The 16946-nt window shown below is 46.0% G+C and overlaps 2 protein-coding genes across 2 annotated transcripts; both read right to left on the bottom strand.

Moving 5' to 3' along the window:
* Positions 1 to 709: 709 nt before the first annotated feature.
* LOC101764191 (indole-3-acetaldehyde oxidase) lies at positions 710 to 7087 on the bottom strand. The gene is made up of 11 exons (XM_012849241.2): positions 7017 to 7087; positions 6511 to 6917; positions 4204 to 5862; positions 3771 to 4033; positions 3457 to 3666; positions 3157 to 3375; positions 2046 to 3011; positions 1741 to 1836; positions 1524 to 1622; positions 1249 to 1438; positions 710 to 1122 (listed from the first exon to the last, which is right to left on the bottom strand). The coding sequence occupies exons 1-11, from the start codon at positions 7085 to 7087 to the stop codon at positions 896 to 898; spliced, it is 4407 nt and encodes a 1468-aa protein (XP_012704695.2). The 3' UTR covers positions 710 to 895.
* Positions 7088 to 9357: 2270 nt separating this feature from the next.
* Positions 9358 to 15100, bottom strand: LOC101756196 (indole-3-acetaldehyde oxidase). Its single transcript, XM_004981431.3, has 10 exons — positions 14777 to 15100; positions 12929 to 14572; positions 12384 to 12643; positions 12056 to 12265; positions 11746 to 11964; positions 10630 to 11595; positions 10324 to 10419; positions 10098 to 10196; positions 9821 to 10010; positions 9358 to 9743 (listed from the first exon to the last, which is right to left on the bottom strand). Exons 1-10 carry the CDS (start codon positions 14916 to 14918, stop codon positions 9508 to 9510), a joined length of 4062 nt encoding a protein of 1353 aa, XP_004981488.1. The 5' UTR covers positions 14919 to 15100; the 3' UTR covers positions 9358 to 9507.
* Between the last annotated feature and the right edge of the window lie 1846 nt (positions 15101 to 16946).

Below are 16946 nucleotides of genomic sequence, written 5' to 3'. Positions count from 1 at the left end.
TTCGTGCTCCTGTTCCAGCGGCTTGTAGGCTGGCCTCTTGTTCCCTGCTGTTGGCATCTTCCGCAAGTCAGTGAGAACACTGCTGGTGCCTCTGCTTCGTCACGCACACTCTCTATTGATGGTGCCATCAAATCAAATGCCAGGTCTCTCTCTATAGTTGTTGGCCTTCCCTCCTTAGTTTCCTTCCCTCGAAAGGTGTTGGACGGTGGCAAGTGGAACCCAGATGTGCTGCGAAAGGTGTTGCCATTAGCTTAAGGAAGATCGGTGTCTCCGATGAGCTTCGATCTGTATGGTTCCATCACCCTTAGTCCCCGCTTCATTGTGCGGTCCCTTCATCCTTCGTAAATTCCTCCCCTCGTTGGACGTGGAAGGACGGCAACGGTGTGGCGCAGTGATGACGGGTGATTGGAAGCGCATTAGCGTTGGTAAGCCAGCAAGTATGCTACTCGGGGTGGTGCCTATCGGCAATCGGCGGATGTTTACAAAAGGTTGTATAAGTATGCTCGGTTCAGGTTGGAGTCTCTTTAGGAGTTATTTGTTGTTTTCCTTATCTCTTCTCCTAGTCCCGTGTTTCTTTCGCCCACATATTTGTGTTGTGCTGCGCTCACAACTACTGATGGTGCGTTTGAGTTGAACCTCTGTGCTCTATAATCCGTGATTTGCCACAATTTTTAATGACAAGTTCATACTGGCATCTTACCCGCCGTAGTTCCTGTCAAAAAAAAAAATTGTTCATCACTCCTGATTCACAAGATCACAGCTCTCTGCTTGGCATTTCTCTGTCATCTGTACATTAGAGCAACACATAGCGAAACATGCCATTATTTTTATTTTATTTACACCGATTATCAACCTCCTGCACGGGCAAGGCGCTTGCAGTCTGCTGGATCTATGGTTATGCGGTGGATGGGCCGGCCGACAGGCTCTGGAGGTATCGCTCGACGACGTCGAGGCCGTAGAGCTCTTTGACAACGGGCATCGTCGCCGGCACGTCCATCTGGAACGTGACGGCGGAGTTCTCAGGCCCGGTGCAGACCGAGAACTCCTTCCTGGTGGCCCTGATGGCCTCCCTCATCGCGCAGTGCACCGAGGCCGCGAGAAGAAGCGGCGGCTCGCCCGACGCTGCAAAGATCCAGACCACACTATGTCAGGGTCACGATCTCATGTCGCAGCATTTTCAGTTCTCAATAGGTTGACAAGGTCTGCAACAAAGTTTGTGGGGATGAAAAATCGAGGGAAGAGGTTCACCTTTGGAAGAGAGGACACGCTTCTTGTCGCGGGCGCTGTTGATCAGCTCGACATTGAACTGCTTCGGGATGGTGTCGACCGTGGGGATCTTGTACGTCCATGTGCCGTCGTGGATGACCATGCCGTCGGAGTTCGTTGCGTACTCCTCGTTTGTGAAGAAGCCCACTCCTTGGATGAATGCGCCTTCGACCTGAGTGAACCAAGAACATTGTTCAGAGCAGCACATTTCCATTGATACAATGATATGCCCAAACTGTTTTTCTTTTGGAGCTAACCTGACCCAAGTCCACAGCAGGGTTCAGGCTCTGCCCGCAGTCATACATGAGGTCGCTCCTTAGGATTTTGGTTGCTCCTGTCAGGACATCAATCTCGACCTGTGACGAAATTTCCAATCACTTGTCAGCATCGAGCAGGACTGAAGCTGCAGCCTCCAACCCCTTGGCTTGGTGTTTGCATTTGCAGTGCTATCATTGCAATTTGGATCAGGGATACCTCACTGATGCCAGCTCCATAGTTCAAGTAATTTCTCAACGTTGGATCAGGGGTCCAGTACGCATGTGCCGATAAGTTCACACTCTCCATACTTGCCTGCAAATGATGAACAGATACAATGAACAATTGGATCATTTAGATAGTGAGTTCCTCACACTTGTTTGCTACTGCTACCAGTTGCAGTATATTGATGATGGAAAGGGGTGAGGCAGAAGACTCAAATAACTGTAATCCTTGGCATCTCTTCCAATCAGGTTAATTGGCATGTTACCAACAAAGTTTGTTTTCATAAGGTTTATTCTCACCTGAGCAATCAAGGCACTCCATTCCACTGTGCCAGCCTTAGCCTCCAGATTCTCCTTTATAGGCTTCAGCCTCTCAACAAGTTCAGTGCACGACTGTCGAACGGCTTCACAGCTATTTTCAGAAGTGGTGCTCCCACCAGTGAACCCTCCCTGGATCATGCTCAGTGAGTCGGCCTGGATAACCCTCACCTTATCAAGGAGGCATTCACCCCCATCAGGACACAGCTGTCCCAACCCGAATGCTGTCATCTGCTTCACTTTCGTCCACAAGCCTTGGCCTATCTCAATTCCTCCAACCTCGACAGCAATGGAACCATCATTCATGATGGACACCTTGCCTGGAGACGGACGGAGGTGTACCTCATACGTGATCGGCACACAAGAAATGCCACGTTTCTTCCACTTGTTGCTGCTATTGAAGTGTTCTACCATAGTAGCTCTGTACTGATAATCTGGAGATGACGCTAGCTTATCGAACATGGAGACCAGGCTGTAGGTAGCAGCTTCGCCTGCACTTTCTCCATAGAACACTGCAAGGCTGTCGAAGTCATGAAGGTTCTTCCTCCTGATGGTGTTAGTGTCAACCGAGAGCGTGGATGCAACATGCTCAATGATGGCTTCTGCAATGAAAGACCCCTGCGCACCTCCAGGAGCCCGCATTGTTGACTTCGATGAGACATTTGTCTTGCAGACCTTGATGTCAAAATCAAGAGCGCCCCAGTTGTACTTTTTGAAGCCGCCTATGATAGTACCTGGCAACAACGCACTCAGAACCGGTGCTATTCCAGCATTGAGACCAAGATCGAGGTGTACAGCAGTGATTTTGCCATCTGACTTGAACCCAACTGAGTACTTCGCCTTCATAGGATGTCGCCCGCCAGCTATTATCATGTCTGTCTTGCGGTCAAGGTACATCTTAACAGGACGCCGCATCTTGAATGCGGCAACGGCACATGCACATGCAACCTGACAAAGAGGAAATTCTTGGTCATCTCTAACACATTTGTGTTTCAAACAGTCTTCTATTGAGATCATGAGCTTCAGCTGACTGTACATTTGTAATTGAAGAAAGAAATGTTTAGCAAAGCAAAGCTATTTAGTCAGGACTTACATGCATTGGTTTCATTGCCTTTCCACCAAAGCCTCCTCCAACTCTTCTGGTGATCACACGGACATTGTGAAATGGAATGCCAAGGCACCTTGCAACCACACTTTGCGTGATCTCAAGCAATTGTGTTGAGGAATAGATGGTTATACAGTTGTCTTCATCTGGAATAGCTAGTGCGACTTGTGGCTCCATGTAGAAATAGTATTGGGATTCAAGTTTGACCTATGGAAACAAAAAATTGTTAGTGTGTATGTGTGGCCTAAACTCGGAGTATTTACCTCCTGAACATAACGAAGTATGTACCTCTGCTGATAAAATTTTGTGATCAGCTTCAGACATCCCTTGGTTGTAATCACCAACTGGCTTTGGAACTAAAAATGGTGGAGTTTGGAAGTAGCTGCTGTGTTGGATGGCATCTTCTATTGTCAGAATTGGTGGCTGCAGGTTTTCTGTGCTATACTCAACAACAGCTTGTTTTGCAGCCATATAAGCATACCTCTGTGTTTCAGCAATCTGATTGATTGAAGAGCAACATGACAAGGTAAGCTTGCCAGATTTTACCCATAAATATATTAATCTTTTATGTATAATATTGAAGAACAGTTAAGAAACCTAACCACGACTCCAATATTTTGACCAGCAAATTCAGCAAGATGGTCTGCAAAAAGCGCTTCTTCTCCCAACATTGGGAAGCTGGATCCAATATTTTTCCCGCCGCTTGGAATGTCCTTCGCGGTGATGACTGTGATGATCTTCTGTGAGGCCAAAGATGATTTGAAGTTGATGCCCTTCACATAAGCATGAGGGTGTGTGCTATAGATAAATGATCCATAGAGGCAATCCTTAGGAGCAGGGATATCATCAATGTACACAGCCTCTCCTGTGTAAGAAAAATGGATATGGTTAACTGTTTTTTTTTTCAAGAGATGAGTTACAGTAATCAATAAATGAGGAAAAATATGCTGAAGAAAGAGGTTGAAAACTGAAGTTCAAGTTATGGAAATTGAATGTACGTTAAATCAGTTTCTACATTGGAAAAGTAATATGTACCAGAAGCTTGGAGCTCTGCCCCTGCATTCTTGATCGGCTTGCCGACTGGCTTATATTCATTACTGAAAACCATTTCTTGTCTTGAGCATATTGGCACATCACTGCTGTCAACCTTAAGATGCTCCTCTGCTGAGTATCCAGTGCTACCATTTGTAGTCTCATTAGTGTGTGACCCATTGGTAACACTAACCTTTGCTGGTTCGTTGAAGCTGCTGGCGAAGGAAGATAAAAAGGTGAACAAGAAACTGACAGCCAAGCTGATTCTATACTCAGGATGTGTTATGTCTTCTGATGGTGTAATAGTTTCTTTAAGCAACTGAACCGCTTCTAGTATAACAGACGAGCTCACCGATTTTCCCTTGAGGAAATCTTCTACCTTCCTAGCTCTGATGGCATGATCAACTCCATAAGCCCCGAATGCTAAGCATATATCCTTAATGAGATGCTCACCTGACTTTACATCCACTGAAGTCCTTGCCAAGAAACCAGAATTGACATATGAGACAGCATTGCCAAATGGACGAGGGGCTGCTCGGAAAGTCTCAAAGGTGATGCCATCTGAACCCCAATCTGGGATAAATATGCTCAGCAACAGGGTCCTAGAATCACATGGAGGCTGTTGTAAGAATTCCTCCAAGGTGAGGCTTAACTTTTTGGAAACCATCTGGATAGTGACTGTAGTACCGGCAGCTAGCAGTATGGTTGCAATATCCGATGCAAACTGCAACCTCTGTGCCATGATTATGTTTCCACCTATGGTTGCAGTGTTCCGAACAAATGGTGAAGCTACTTTGTTCATGTGATCAGCAATCTTTCTAAAGACTAGATTTCCATCCGACAAAACCTCGACAGCTTTAGAGATGGACACAACCGATCCAAGCTCAATTCCCTTGCTGCTTCTGTTGATGACTAAAAGCTCTGGGATTTCTTTGATGTCAATGTACTTGTCATAGAGGTCCTCATCCTTGTACACTCCAGACCCGGTGTTTGAAGCCACAATCTTCACAGAATTCTCATCAAACCAGTTGGAATTGAACACCCTGTGAAGCTCTTCGATGCTCTTAGGATGATACCAGCCATCATCGGAGACTGCCACCGGAGAACTATTCGTGTGCTCCATCGAGCACTTGATCTCGGATTTCAGGAACTCCGGGAAGGTGCAGACGGCGTCACTGTTGTAGCCTGGTAATTTGCTGATATGTGCAGGTTCGTCGCCCTTCTTCCAGAAGCAGTTGAGACCCAGGTCCTCAAGATCGACGTCTGCTGCGAAGCTCTTGCAGGCGTCGACTATGGGCCTGTAGCCGGTGCATCGGCACAGGTTGCCGGACACCGCCTTTTCAGCCTCTGAGGTGGTGAGCTTGGAGAAGCCTGTGGGTGGGGCAGGACGGCTGGCCTCCTTGTCGGCCTTGACGAGGGCGGAGAAGATGGACATGCACATGCCGGGCGTACAGAAGCCGCATTGCGAGGCGTGGAAGCCGGCCAGGCGCCGCTGCACGGGGTGGTAGCCATCCCTGGTGTTGCCGATGCCCTCGCTGGTGGTCACCGAGCAACGGTCTACGCTGTGGAGCAGCGTCAGGCAGGAGCTCGCCGAGAACTCAGTCACCTCGTCGGTGGCTGGGTTGTACTTGGAGACGAGGACCACGCATGCACCGCAGCCACCTGCCGCATTAGGAAATCGAAGAAGTGCAGCAGGTTAGCTCATTCTTTTTTCACTGAACACACAGGACTACAAGAGCAGCTGTGTTCTACATCATCACATTTAGATAAAAAAAAGTGCAAAGAATGATACCATCTTTTTCTGAAAAACAAGTGCACATTGTTTTTGTTTAAAAAAAACAAAGGAAGAGTTTACCAGGCGAAGACTAACTACTTGTAGTATTAGCTTCATGTTTATGTTCCAGATACCATTTCTCATACAAAATATAGTATTGAAATGCAAACGATTTCTTTAAATTTTACCCGAGAAACAGTGCTGGCCTAGTCTATTTTCATAATCTCCGTACCATGTGCCACTTTCTCAACAAGAATCACATTTTTATTTCTTCCATCCTACCAATCTGGACAGCGCCACCACCCCTCAGTGCTCACTGCCTCTGTTCCTCACATAGTCACACGGCATAGGAACTGAAGCTGAAATCCGCATGCACGGTAAAGCCTCAAGCCAACAACCGAAGGATTGTATTTGTATGCTACCATGTGCTCTGCTTTCTGTTTTTGTTCAGACATGACATGCTTCCAACCTTCAAGGAGAGACTACATAAATTGAAACGAAAGCATGGGTGCACAACTGAACAAGGCCGTGTATACCTTCGCCGCAGCCGAGCTTGGGGCCCCTGACGGGCGTCCGGGTGCGGAGGAACTCGAGCAGCGTCGTCGACGGCTCCACGCCGGCCGCCTCGTACCTCTGCCCGTTCACCGCCACCACCACCACCGCCCGCTTCCCCATCTGAAGGTCTCCTCCCTCCCCCGCGGCCTCGGTGATCACTGAGCACTGGCCACCACCTCCTGTTTTTTGCTCCTTCACTGCACTACACCTCACCTGAAGAGAGTGCACGAGCACGACGCGGACCTGATCACCTGACGCCACTGCTCTCGTGTGTGGCTCTCGGGCGCGGTCCTGGCGGCGCTTGTTTATAGAGAGCTTGCCATCGGGCGCCGGCTGGGTGATGCACGCGCTGACGACGCCGGCCTGGCTGCCGAAGCGGTGGTGCACGCTTTGGGTCGTGACCAATTAGATATCGACGCATGCGCTCCCAAAGTCTTGGGCTGATGATCCATCTGGGGTAGGCACTGGGCAGCGTGTGAGTAGCTGCCATCTGGATATTGCTTTGGATCTGATGATCCATCTGGGGTAGGCACTGGGCAGCGTGTGAGTAGCTGCCATCTGGATATTGCTTTGGATCTATTTGTATAACAATTATAAGGACCGAACGTGAACTAATTATAAAACTAATTGCATAAAACTAATTGCGTGATTAATTCGCGAGACGAATCTATTAAACCTAATTAATCTTATTTGGTCAAATCATGAAATAATTAGGCTTAACTAGTCCATCAACCCGTGCGGGAGCACGGGCTAATATTTTTAGAAGCTATTGTATTTGAAAATTATTTAAAATTAAACTCCTAGCTAATAATCAAAATTTTTTACCTACTACTCTCTTATTTTTCAATACTTCAACATAATACTTATATAGATATATACCTATCTTTGTCCAGTTGTGATTGATTTTTAATTAATAATTACTCTATGCACTTTTTCATCCATATTCATACTTTTTCCATTTTGTATCACACCTCCAATCCTCCATACATTATGTGTAGCATACAAATCAATATTTTTCATCGATTCCTCACATACATGTATAAATGGTCTAACTGGTGGCACTCATCATGTGTATATACTTTAACTTAGTATTTTTATATTAACAATGACATGAATAGGTAATTTAGAATCATATATTTGTTTACTTTTTGATATTTCTGTATGATGCACATGAAGATAATTAGATTAAGATTTATGTGTTTATTTTAGGTTATTTTTAATAACGACATACGTGGGTAACATAGATAAAATTTTAGAATGACATTTTAAGTTATACTTATAATGATGTGTATTAGTAAATTGGATGAAGATTATGGGGTAACTTTAGATTATTTTTTTATAATAGCTGAGCTCGGTAATTTAAATATAGGTTTAGAGCTTATTTTTAAAAAAATTATATTCACAATAACAGTGGTGGGTAACTTTTTAGAAAATATAATAGATCAATGGCTATGATTATTAGAGTTTACAGGATTGGTGTTTGATGTTCTTAATTTTTATGAGACTTTCTCTCTTTTTTCTAGCTTATCTCGTGGGAACTAATGCAGAGTCTCCAAAAAAAGAGACTACATTACTACAAAACTATTATCATAAGCTACCTCTCGTTTGTTAAATATTAGAACATAATATTTATGTAGATATATACTTAATATCTTCATCCAATTGTGATAGATTTTAGTTAGTAATTACTCTATAATATTTTGATCCACATTTATAATCTTTAACTTTTCACTTTGCATCGCAGGTATGCGCTTGAATTTGTTGAGATACAATTTTAGCATAGAAATATATATTCTCATCACTTTGTATCCATGGTGACACACATTATGTGTATAGATCTTAATTATTATATCATATACCAATAGTGCAAGATATAGATGATTTAAAATCGTATATTGTTGTATATTTTTAATTAAGGTTATTTGATTCAAACGTAGGGTTATCTTATGTTATTTTTAATAACGACATGTGTGGGTAATATAGATGCAAATTTAAGAGGTTATTTAAGTTTTTTAAGTAATAGTGGTAGGCAATTCAGTTGCAAATTATGGGGGTTATTTTAAATATTATTTATAATTGCATAAGTGGGTAATTTTCATGAAGATTAGGGGGTTACTTTAGTTTATTTTATATAATGGTAGTGGTGGGTAATTTATATATAGATTTATGGGTTACTTTAGGCTATTTTCATAATGGCATAGGTGGGTAATTTTTTAGAAAATATAATAGATCCAATGGCTATGATGATTTGAATCTATCGATTGATGGTCGGATGTTTTACTTTTTTTTTTAAATTTCTAGAATTTCTCTTTTTTTTTCCTAGAGTGTCCACCTAGGAATCCTAGATGGTTTGACCTGAAGGTTTCAAAAGGAGCCTCCAATTAGTAATAGTAAGATAGATTCGCCTCCTAAATTAACCTTCATTTATTTAATTAATTTTATAATTAACCTATATTTAATACAGTATCTAAATATTTGCTCCAAACGGAGCCATACTACTACTAGTACAATTTTCAGCGATCGAGCAACATGTCCACGGACACAATGGCATGGCAGCTGCAAAACCAACACAGTTGCAAAGGGCGCGGCGCGCGGGCAAGAGGTCCAGCGAAATCAAGCAGGCAAGTACCGTCGCGCGGCCGCCGCACTCTCTCGCCAGGCGGCACCAGCCAACGTCGCACGGGGAGGGGGGGCGCTATTGCCGCCGGCGAGATCGCGGGCCGAACGCGTGCCTGCCTACGAGGAGGCGAGGCGAGGCGAGGAACAACACTTTTCCAATCCGATCCCCATTTATACCCAGAAGAAGGGAGGTATGCGCACACGAATCATTCAGCATAATTTCTTCATAATCCTGGCGAAATCTTATGATTTCTTCCGCACATTCGCCCTGTCAGACGCATTATACTGTTCATGGCTCCCGATTCACAATGCCACATCTCGATTAACCTCATCAATCTCTGGCAATGCGGCTGCTGGATCTATGCCTTCGCAGTGTTTGAGCCGGCAGCACATACGCTCTCGAGGTACCTCTCCACGACGTCCAGGCCGCAGAGCTCCTTGACGACGGGCATCGTCGCCGGGACGTCCATCTGGAAGGTGGTTGCGGAGTTTGCGGGGCCTGTGCAGACCGAGAACTCCTTCCTGGCGGCCCTGATTGCCTCCCTCATCGCGCAGTGCACCGAGGCCGCGAGAACCAGCGGCGGCTCGCCCGACGCTACAAAGAAGTCCACGGTATGTCAGGGTTCTTATCAAGAATGTTGGGAGGTGATTAAACAGTGGGAAAAGCCTCACCTTTTGAAGACAGGACGCGCTTCTTGTCCCGGGCGCTGTTGAACATCTCAACGTTGAACTGCTTGGGAATGGTGTCCACCGTGGGGATCTTGTACGTCCATGTGCTGTCATGGATGACCAGGCCGTCAGAGTTCGTAGCGTAGTCTTCGTTCGTGAAGAAGCCCACTCCTTGGACAAATGAGCCTTCGATCTGAGTGAAATAGGAACAGTGTTCAGAGGAGGAGCACATTTTCATTGATGAAATGGTCTGCACGAGCGGTTTATCTTCGCAGCTAACCTGGCCCAAGTCCACAGCAGGGTTCAGGCTCTGCCCGCAGTCGTATACGATGTCACTCCGTAGGATTGTTGTTGCTCCTGTCAGGACATCAACTTCCACCTGCCATTTTCATTTGCAAATTCCCAATCACATGTCAACGTCGAGAGAAATGAATCTGCAGCCTTCCAACAATTTGGTTTGGTAATTGCATTTGCAATGTTTTTGCTGCAATTTGGATCAAGGATACCTCACTGATGGCAGCTCCATAATTCAGGTAGCTTGTGAAAGATGGATCGGGAGTCCAGTATGCCTGTGCCGATAAGTTCACACTCGCCATGCTTGCCTGCAGATGAGCAACAAATGCCATGAAAAATTGAATATTTGCTACTGCTACTTCTACTAGCTGCAGGACGTTGTTTTTTGAAAGAAACTGCAGTACATTGTTGATGGAAAGGAGGGAGGCAAGAGATTTAAGTAAATATATAATTCTTGGTATCTTTTCCACTCAGGTTAAGTTACCAACAAAGTTAGAATTGGTAAGTATTATCCTCACCTGAGCAATCAAAGCACTCCACTCCACTGGGTTGGCATTAGCTTCCAGACTCTCCTTGATAGGCTTCAGCCTCTCGACGAGTATAGCACATGATTGTCTAACTGCTTCACAGCTAGTTTCAGAAGTGGTGCTCCCAGCAGTGAAACCTCCCTGGATCATGCTTAATGTGTCAGCCTGGATAACCCGCACCTTGTCCAGGAGGCATTCGCCGCCGTCAGGGCACAGCTGTCCCAATCCAAATGCTGTCATCTGCTTCACTTTAGTCCATAACCCTTGACCTATCTCAATTCCTCCAACCTCGACTGCAATGGAACCATCAGTCATGATGGACACCTTGCCTGGAGTTGGTCGAAGACTCACCTCATACGTGCATGGAACACAACAAATCCCTCGTTTCTTCCACTTGTTGCTGTTGTTGAAGAGCTCAATCATTTCTGCTCTGTGCTGGTAGTCTGGGGACAAGGCCAGCTTATCAAACATGGACACCAGGCTGTATGTAGAGGGTTCACCTGCGCTTTCTTCATAGAACACTGCAAGGCTTTCGAAATCATGAAGGTTCTTCCTCCTGATGGTGTTAGTGTCTACTGAGAGTGCCGACGCAACATGCTCAATGATAGCTTCTGCGATGAAAGAGCCTTGCACATCTCCAGGACCTCGCATTGATGACTTTGATGAGACGTTTGTCTTGCAGAGCTTGGTGTCAAATTCAAGAGCACCCCAGTTGTACTTTTTTAAAGCACCTATGATAGCACGTGGCATCGCTGGACTCCCATCTGGCGATATTCCACAATTGATCCCAAGATCAAGGTGCAAGGCTGTGATCTTGCCGTCTGACTTGAACCCAATAGAGTACTTCACCTTCATAGGATGTCGCCCTCCTGCCATTATCATGTCTGTCTTGCGATCGAGGTACATCCTAACAGGACGCCGCAGCTTGAAGGCAGCAACGGCACATGCACATGCGATCTGACAAAGAGGAAATTCTTGGTTATCTCTAACACATCTGCATCTCAAACTGTTTTTTTTGTCATATTGTAAAGTTCAGTTGACAATACATGGGTAATGGAAAATGGAAAATGTTTGGCAGATTAAGGCTCTATTTAAGTCGGGACTTACATGTGTTGGTTTCATTGCCTTTCCACCAAAGCCTCCTCCGACTCTTCTGGTGATGACACGGACATTGTGAAATGGAATGCCAAGGCACCTTGCTACCACATTTTGTGTGAGCTCAGGCATTTGTGTCGAGGAATAGATAGTTATGCAGTTATCTTCATCTGGAATAGCTAGTGCCACTTGAGTCTCCATGTAGAAAAAGTACTGGGATTCAAGTTTTACCTGCAGATACAAAAATATTATGTGTGGGGTGTTTTGTCACGCTGGAAACTCACAGAATATATCCTTTTGAACTTAATGGAATCCTATGTACCTCTGCTGATAAAATCTTGTGATCTGCTTCAGACATCCCTTGGTTGTAATTACCAACCGGCTTGGGAGCAAAAAATGGTGGAATTTGGAAGTAGCTGCTTCTTTGGATGGCATCTTCTACCGTCAGAATTGGTGGCTGCAGATTTTCTGTGCTATACTCAACAACAGCTTGCTTTGCTGCCATATAGGCGTACTTCTGTGTTTCAGCAATCTAAGTAAATTGAAAATCAACACGACACAGTAAGCTTGCCTGATTTTCAAGATTATAGCTATACATAAACATGTTACTGTTTTTTGTGTATTCTGAAAGAACACTTATGAGACATTACCACGACACCAATATTTTGACCAGCAAATTCAGCAACTGGATCAGCAAAAAGTGCTTCGTCTCCTTGCATGATGCTGGATCCAACATTTTCTCCGCCGCTCGGAATATCCTTTGCGGTGATAACTGTTATGACCTTCTGTGAAGCCAAAGATGGTTTGAAGTTGATACCCTTCACATGGGCATGAGGGTGTGAGCTGTAGATAAATGCTCCATAGAGGCAATCCTTGGGAGCAGGGATATCATCAACGTACACCGCCTCCCCTGTTGTCAGAAGATTGAATATGGCTTAGTGCATTTTCTAAAAGAGGAAATAAAGTCACTAAATCATGCAGGGGCGAAGGTTTATTAAGTGGTTCTGCACTGACCAAACCATTATACTAAAATTGAGAAAAAAAGGGCCATTAGATGATTATGTACACAAAATAAAGGGTTGCATTGAACATGTTTAGAAGTTCAACCTATTGAAGGCCATGGAAGTTCAGCATTATAGGACATGTTTGAAAGTTCAATCTAAATCAGTTTATGCATCGGAATAAGAATATGTACCAGAGGCTTGGAGCTCTGCCCCAGCTTTCTTAATCGGCTTGCCAACAGGCTTGTATTCATCACTGAAAACCATTTCTTGCCTTGAGCGAATTGGCAAATCATTGCTGTCAACCTTAAGATGTTCGACTGGTGAGTACTCAGTGCTAACATTTGTAATTCCATTAGTATATGATGCATTGAGAGTATCAACTTTTGCTGGTGCACTGGAGCTGTTGGGAAGGGAAGACAGGAAGCTGAACAGAAAACTGACAGCCAAGCTTATCCTGTATTCGGGATGTGTCGTGCCTTTTGATGGCGAAACAGTCTCTTTAAGCAACTTAACTGCTTCAAGTATAACAGACGGGCTTACCGATTTGCCCTTCAGGAAATTCTCAACCTTGCGAGCTCTGATGGCATGGTCGACTCCGTAAGCACCGAATACCAAGCACATATCCTCAATGAGATGGTCGCTTGATGTCCTTGCTAAGAAAGCCGAGTTTATATATGAAACAGCATTGCCAAATGGACGAGGTGCTGCTCGGAAAGTCTCAAAGGCGATATCATCTGAACCCCAATCTGGTACAAATATGCTCAACAGCAGAGTCCTAGGATCACAAGGTGGCTGCTGCAAGAACTCCTCCAGAGTAAGGCAAATTCTTTTGGATGCCACCTGGATGGTGATCGTTGAACCTGCAGCTAGTAGTACGGTTGCAATATCCGACGCGAATGGCAACCTCTGTGCCATGATTATGTTTCCACCTACGGTAGCAGTGTTCCGAATGAACGGTGAAGCCACTTTGTTCAGGTGATCAGCAATCTTTCTGAAGACCAGATTTCCATCTGACAACACCTCAATGGCTTTAGCGATGGACACAACTGCTCCAAGCTCAATTCCCTTGCTGCTTCTGTTGATGACTGAAAGCTCTGGGATTCCTTTGATGTCAATATACTTGTCATGAAGGTCTTGATCCTTGTACACTCCAGACCCAGTGTTTGAAGCCACAATCTTCACGGAATTTTCATCGAACCAGTCGGAATCGAACAGCCCGTGAAGCTCTTCGATGTTCTTAGGATGGTACCAACCGTCTTCGGAGTCCATCACCGTAGCACCATTTGCCTGATCCACTGAAGACTTGATCTCGGATTTGAGGAACTCCGGGAAGGTGCAGACGGCGCCACTGTTGTAGCTTGGCAGCTTGCTGACATCTGCAGCTTCGCTACCTTTCCTCCAGAAGCAGTTGAGCCCCAAGTCCTCGATGTCGACATCAGACGCGAAGCTCTTGCAGGCGTCGACGATGGGCCTATACCCAGTGCAGCGGCAAAGGTTGCCGGAGACGGCCCTCTCGGCCTCTGATGTGGTGAGCTTGGAGAAGCCGTCGGGTGGCGCAGGGCGGTCGGCAGCCTTTTCCGCCTTGACGAGGGCGGAGAATATGGACATGCACATGCCGGGCGTGCAGAAGCCGCATTGCGAGGCGTGGAAGCCGGCCAGGCGCCGCTGCACGGGGTGGTAGCCATCCCTGGTGTTGCCGATGCCCTCGCTGGTGGTCACCGAGCAACGGTCTACGCTGTGGAGCAGCGTCAGGCAGGAGCTCGCCGAGAACTCGGTCACCTCGTCGGTGGCACGGTCGTACTTGGAGACGAGGACCACGCATGCACCGCAGCCACCTGCAGCCAAAAGAGACCAAAATCCGTCGATCGTTCGTAGAAAATACTCGAAAAATGTTTTAAAAATCTGGTAGCGACCACGAAATAAAAGCCTAAAATCTGCACGCATGCACGGTAAAGCCTTCGTGCAGGTGAGGGCAATTTTTTTGGTTCACGAAACGAAAGCATGGCGCGTTCGCGCGCCCTTGTTGTATCTGTTGGTACCTTCGCCGCAGCCGAGCTTGGGGCCTCTGACGGGCGTGCGGGTGCGGAGGAACTCGAGCAGCGTCATCGACGGGTCCACGCCGGCCGCCTCGTACCTCTGCCCGTTCACCGCCAGCACCACCGTCGCCGCCGCCTTCCCCATCTTCTCCGGCCGGTCACTGCAGCCTCGATCGATCAGTGTTGGTGCCCTGCACTGCACCTGGCCTCTCCTCTCCTTTTTTTTTTTTTGTTTTGAAATTGAAACTCTCCTCTCCTCCTCTGTATTTATACCATACGTGCGAGCTCCCGATCAAGCTTCAGCCGTGTGCCGGTGTGCGAGCTCCTCCCAGCTGCCGGTCAATGGCATCTTACACATGCCCTGATTGATGTCTAAGCCGCCGGCGCTTGTCCCGAAAAGGAAACTGCATGCCGGGTCGCTCGTCTGGTCAGCAGCAGCGTGCACCGAGCGGAAATGGCTGCGTACGTGCGTTCGTCACCATCCGTGGGCGCCAGTCGGCCAGTGTGAGACCAGTCCGCGGCGGTAGGTGCACCTGTGGTCAGTGGGCCGGAGCAGTAGCCGCCGCGGATGTTCAACTTTGCGGATGATCTCCGGGTCTGATTCGCTCATTTCTTTGCTGAGTTTCTTCTTCTTCTTCTTCTTTTTGCCTTTTGTCTTTTCGAGAAACAAATGCTGCGTCCTTTTTGTTCTGATTGGCATAAATGTCAACTTACTCCAAGTAATGGGCCTTGATCTTGCTGGAAAGGTCACACGCAAAATTGAGAATAGACCGAGAAGATTGTTGCTCAATCAAAGACATCTCGAATGGCTCCATACTGTCCTTCAATTAAGGTAAAATAGCTAAAATCATCCCTAAACTTCCCATAAAGGGTTAAGTTCGTCAGGGTCAATCTAGTCCCTCAACTCTCCTTTTTATCAAACATGTACCTGTGCTGATGTGGCACTGCGTGGTGCATAAGATGAAAGTGAAATGTCTGTTTTGCCCTTGGCCAAGTTGGATACTTCTCAACCAGCTCATCTTACGTGACATATCCATGCATCCGGCGAGACATAAAACCAGCTATTTGTGGGAAATAGCACCGGCACTCGTGATCACTTGACAAGCCCTAGGCTGAGGATGCCGAATGAGGTGTGAATTATTACTGAACAGCAGCATAGTCAAGTATCTTGGGAAGTCTGAAGGTAGTGTCAAAACTGTTGGAGAGCTCCTTAATTATGTCACCTTATCATGCAATTGAATCTAAACTGTCGAATCATATGACATAACTCGATGCTGGAACGGAATATATGCAATTGATTGTTGGTTGTGCAACCGTACCTGATGTGCTTGATGATGATGCCAGCGGCTGGGAGGAGGCGCTGTATCTTTCGCCTCCAAGACTCGTCGTCTTGGAACACCCCTCGGCGCGCGTCTTGGAGCGAGGCCTTCTCAACCAGCGATTTCCAGTACCAAGGGCAAACCAGACATTCCCCATTCGTCTCATGCCACCATGTAGCGCCACATCAGCACAAGGACGCGTTTAACCTAAAAACGAGAGTTGAGGGACTATATTAACCCATTTGAAAGTTCAAGGATGAACTTGATCCCTTTGAAAAGTTTGGGGATGATTTTGGCTATTTTGCCTTCAATTAATAGTATTGTCATGCCGTCTTATTTCTTTGAGCGCACCCTCCCATCTCAAACTACTTAGTAGTCTCCCTTGCCCAGTTACACTAGTACTTTTTTTTGAATTTTTTTTATTTATTCATCTGTCCAAGGTTCAGTACAATCACGAACTGCTAAAAACTTTATAAAATCCGGGAGGGGATCAAGCCAAACACATGGTTGATCCGGGTCCCAACTCAAACTAGAACGAGCTAATTCATGTGCACACAGATTACAAGATCGTGGGGGTAAATGAAACTTCAACAGACACAAAATCTAGTTGAATAAGTTGACGTGCCTCCACAAGCAACATACCGGCCGGTGATTGATCAAAGACCCTTGACTTCAAAGCAGTGACTAGGTTCGAAGAATCACTTTCCAACTGAATTCTCATCATACCTTGAGCTGAGATGGCCGTTAAAGCCGCAAGGCAAGCTTGAGCCTCTGCAAAAAAGAATCATGAACTGATTCTAATCTCCCTGCTCCCGCCGTTACTGCATTGCCGTCAGCATCTCTAACAATGAAGC

This window comes from Setaria italica, chromosome IX (assembly GCF_000263155.2).
Source record: "Setaria italica strain Yugu1 chromosome IX, Setaria_italica_v2.0, whole genome shotgun sequence".
Taxonomy (NCBI): domain Eukaryota; kingdom Viridiplantae; phylum Streptophyta; class Magnoliopsida; order Poales; family Poaceae; genus Setaria; species Setaria italica.
The sequence above is the reverse complement of the archived record's forward strand: the minus strand, read 5'-3'. Positions and strand labels throughout refer to the sequence as shown.

Excerpts from the sequence above, each read along its gene's own strand:
- LOC101764191 (XM_012849241.2), bottom strand. The coding sequence starts at position 7,087 with ATGGCAGCTACTCACACGCTGCCCAGTGCCTACCCCAGATGGATCATC. Across the intron at positions 5,863-6,510 it reads CAAGCTCGGCTGCGGCGAAG|GTGGCTGCGGTGCATGCGTG; the intron begins GTATACACGGCC and ends CTAATGCGGCAG. Across the intron at positions 3,376-3,456 it reads ACAAAATTTTATCAGCAGAG|GTCAAACTTGAATCCCAATA; the intron begins GTACATACTTCG and ends TTGTTTCCATAG.
- LOC101756196 (XM_004981431.3), bottom strand. The coding sequence starts at position 14,918 with ATGGGGAAGGCGGCGGCGACGGTGGTGCTGGCGGTGAACGGGCAGAGG. Across the intron at positions 12,644-12,928 it reads GGCAGAGCTCCAAGCCTCTG|GGGAGGCGGTGTACGTTGAT; the intron begins GTACATATTCTT and ends TTCTGACAACAG. Across the intron at positions 11,596-11,745 it reads AGGCAATGAAACCAACACAT|ATCGCATGTGCATGTGCCGT; the intron begins GTAAGTCCCGAC and ends CCTCTTTGTCAG.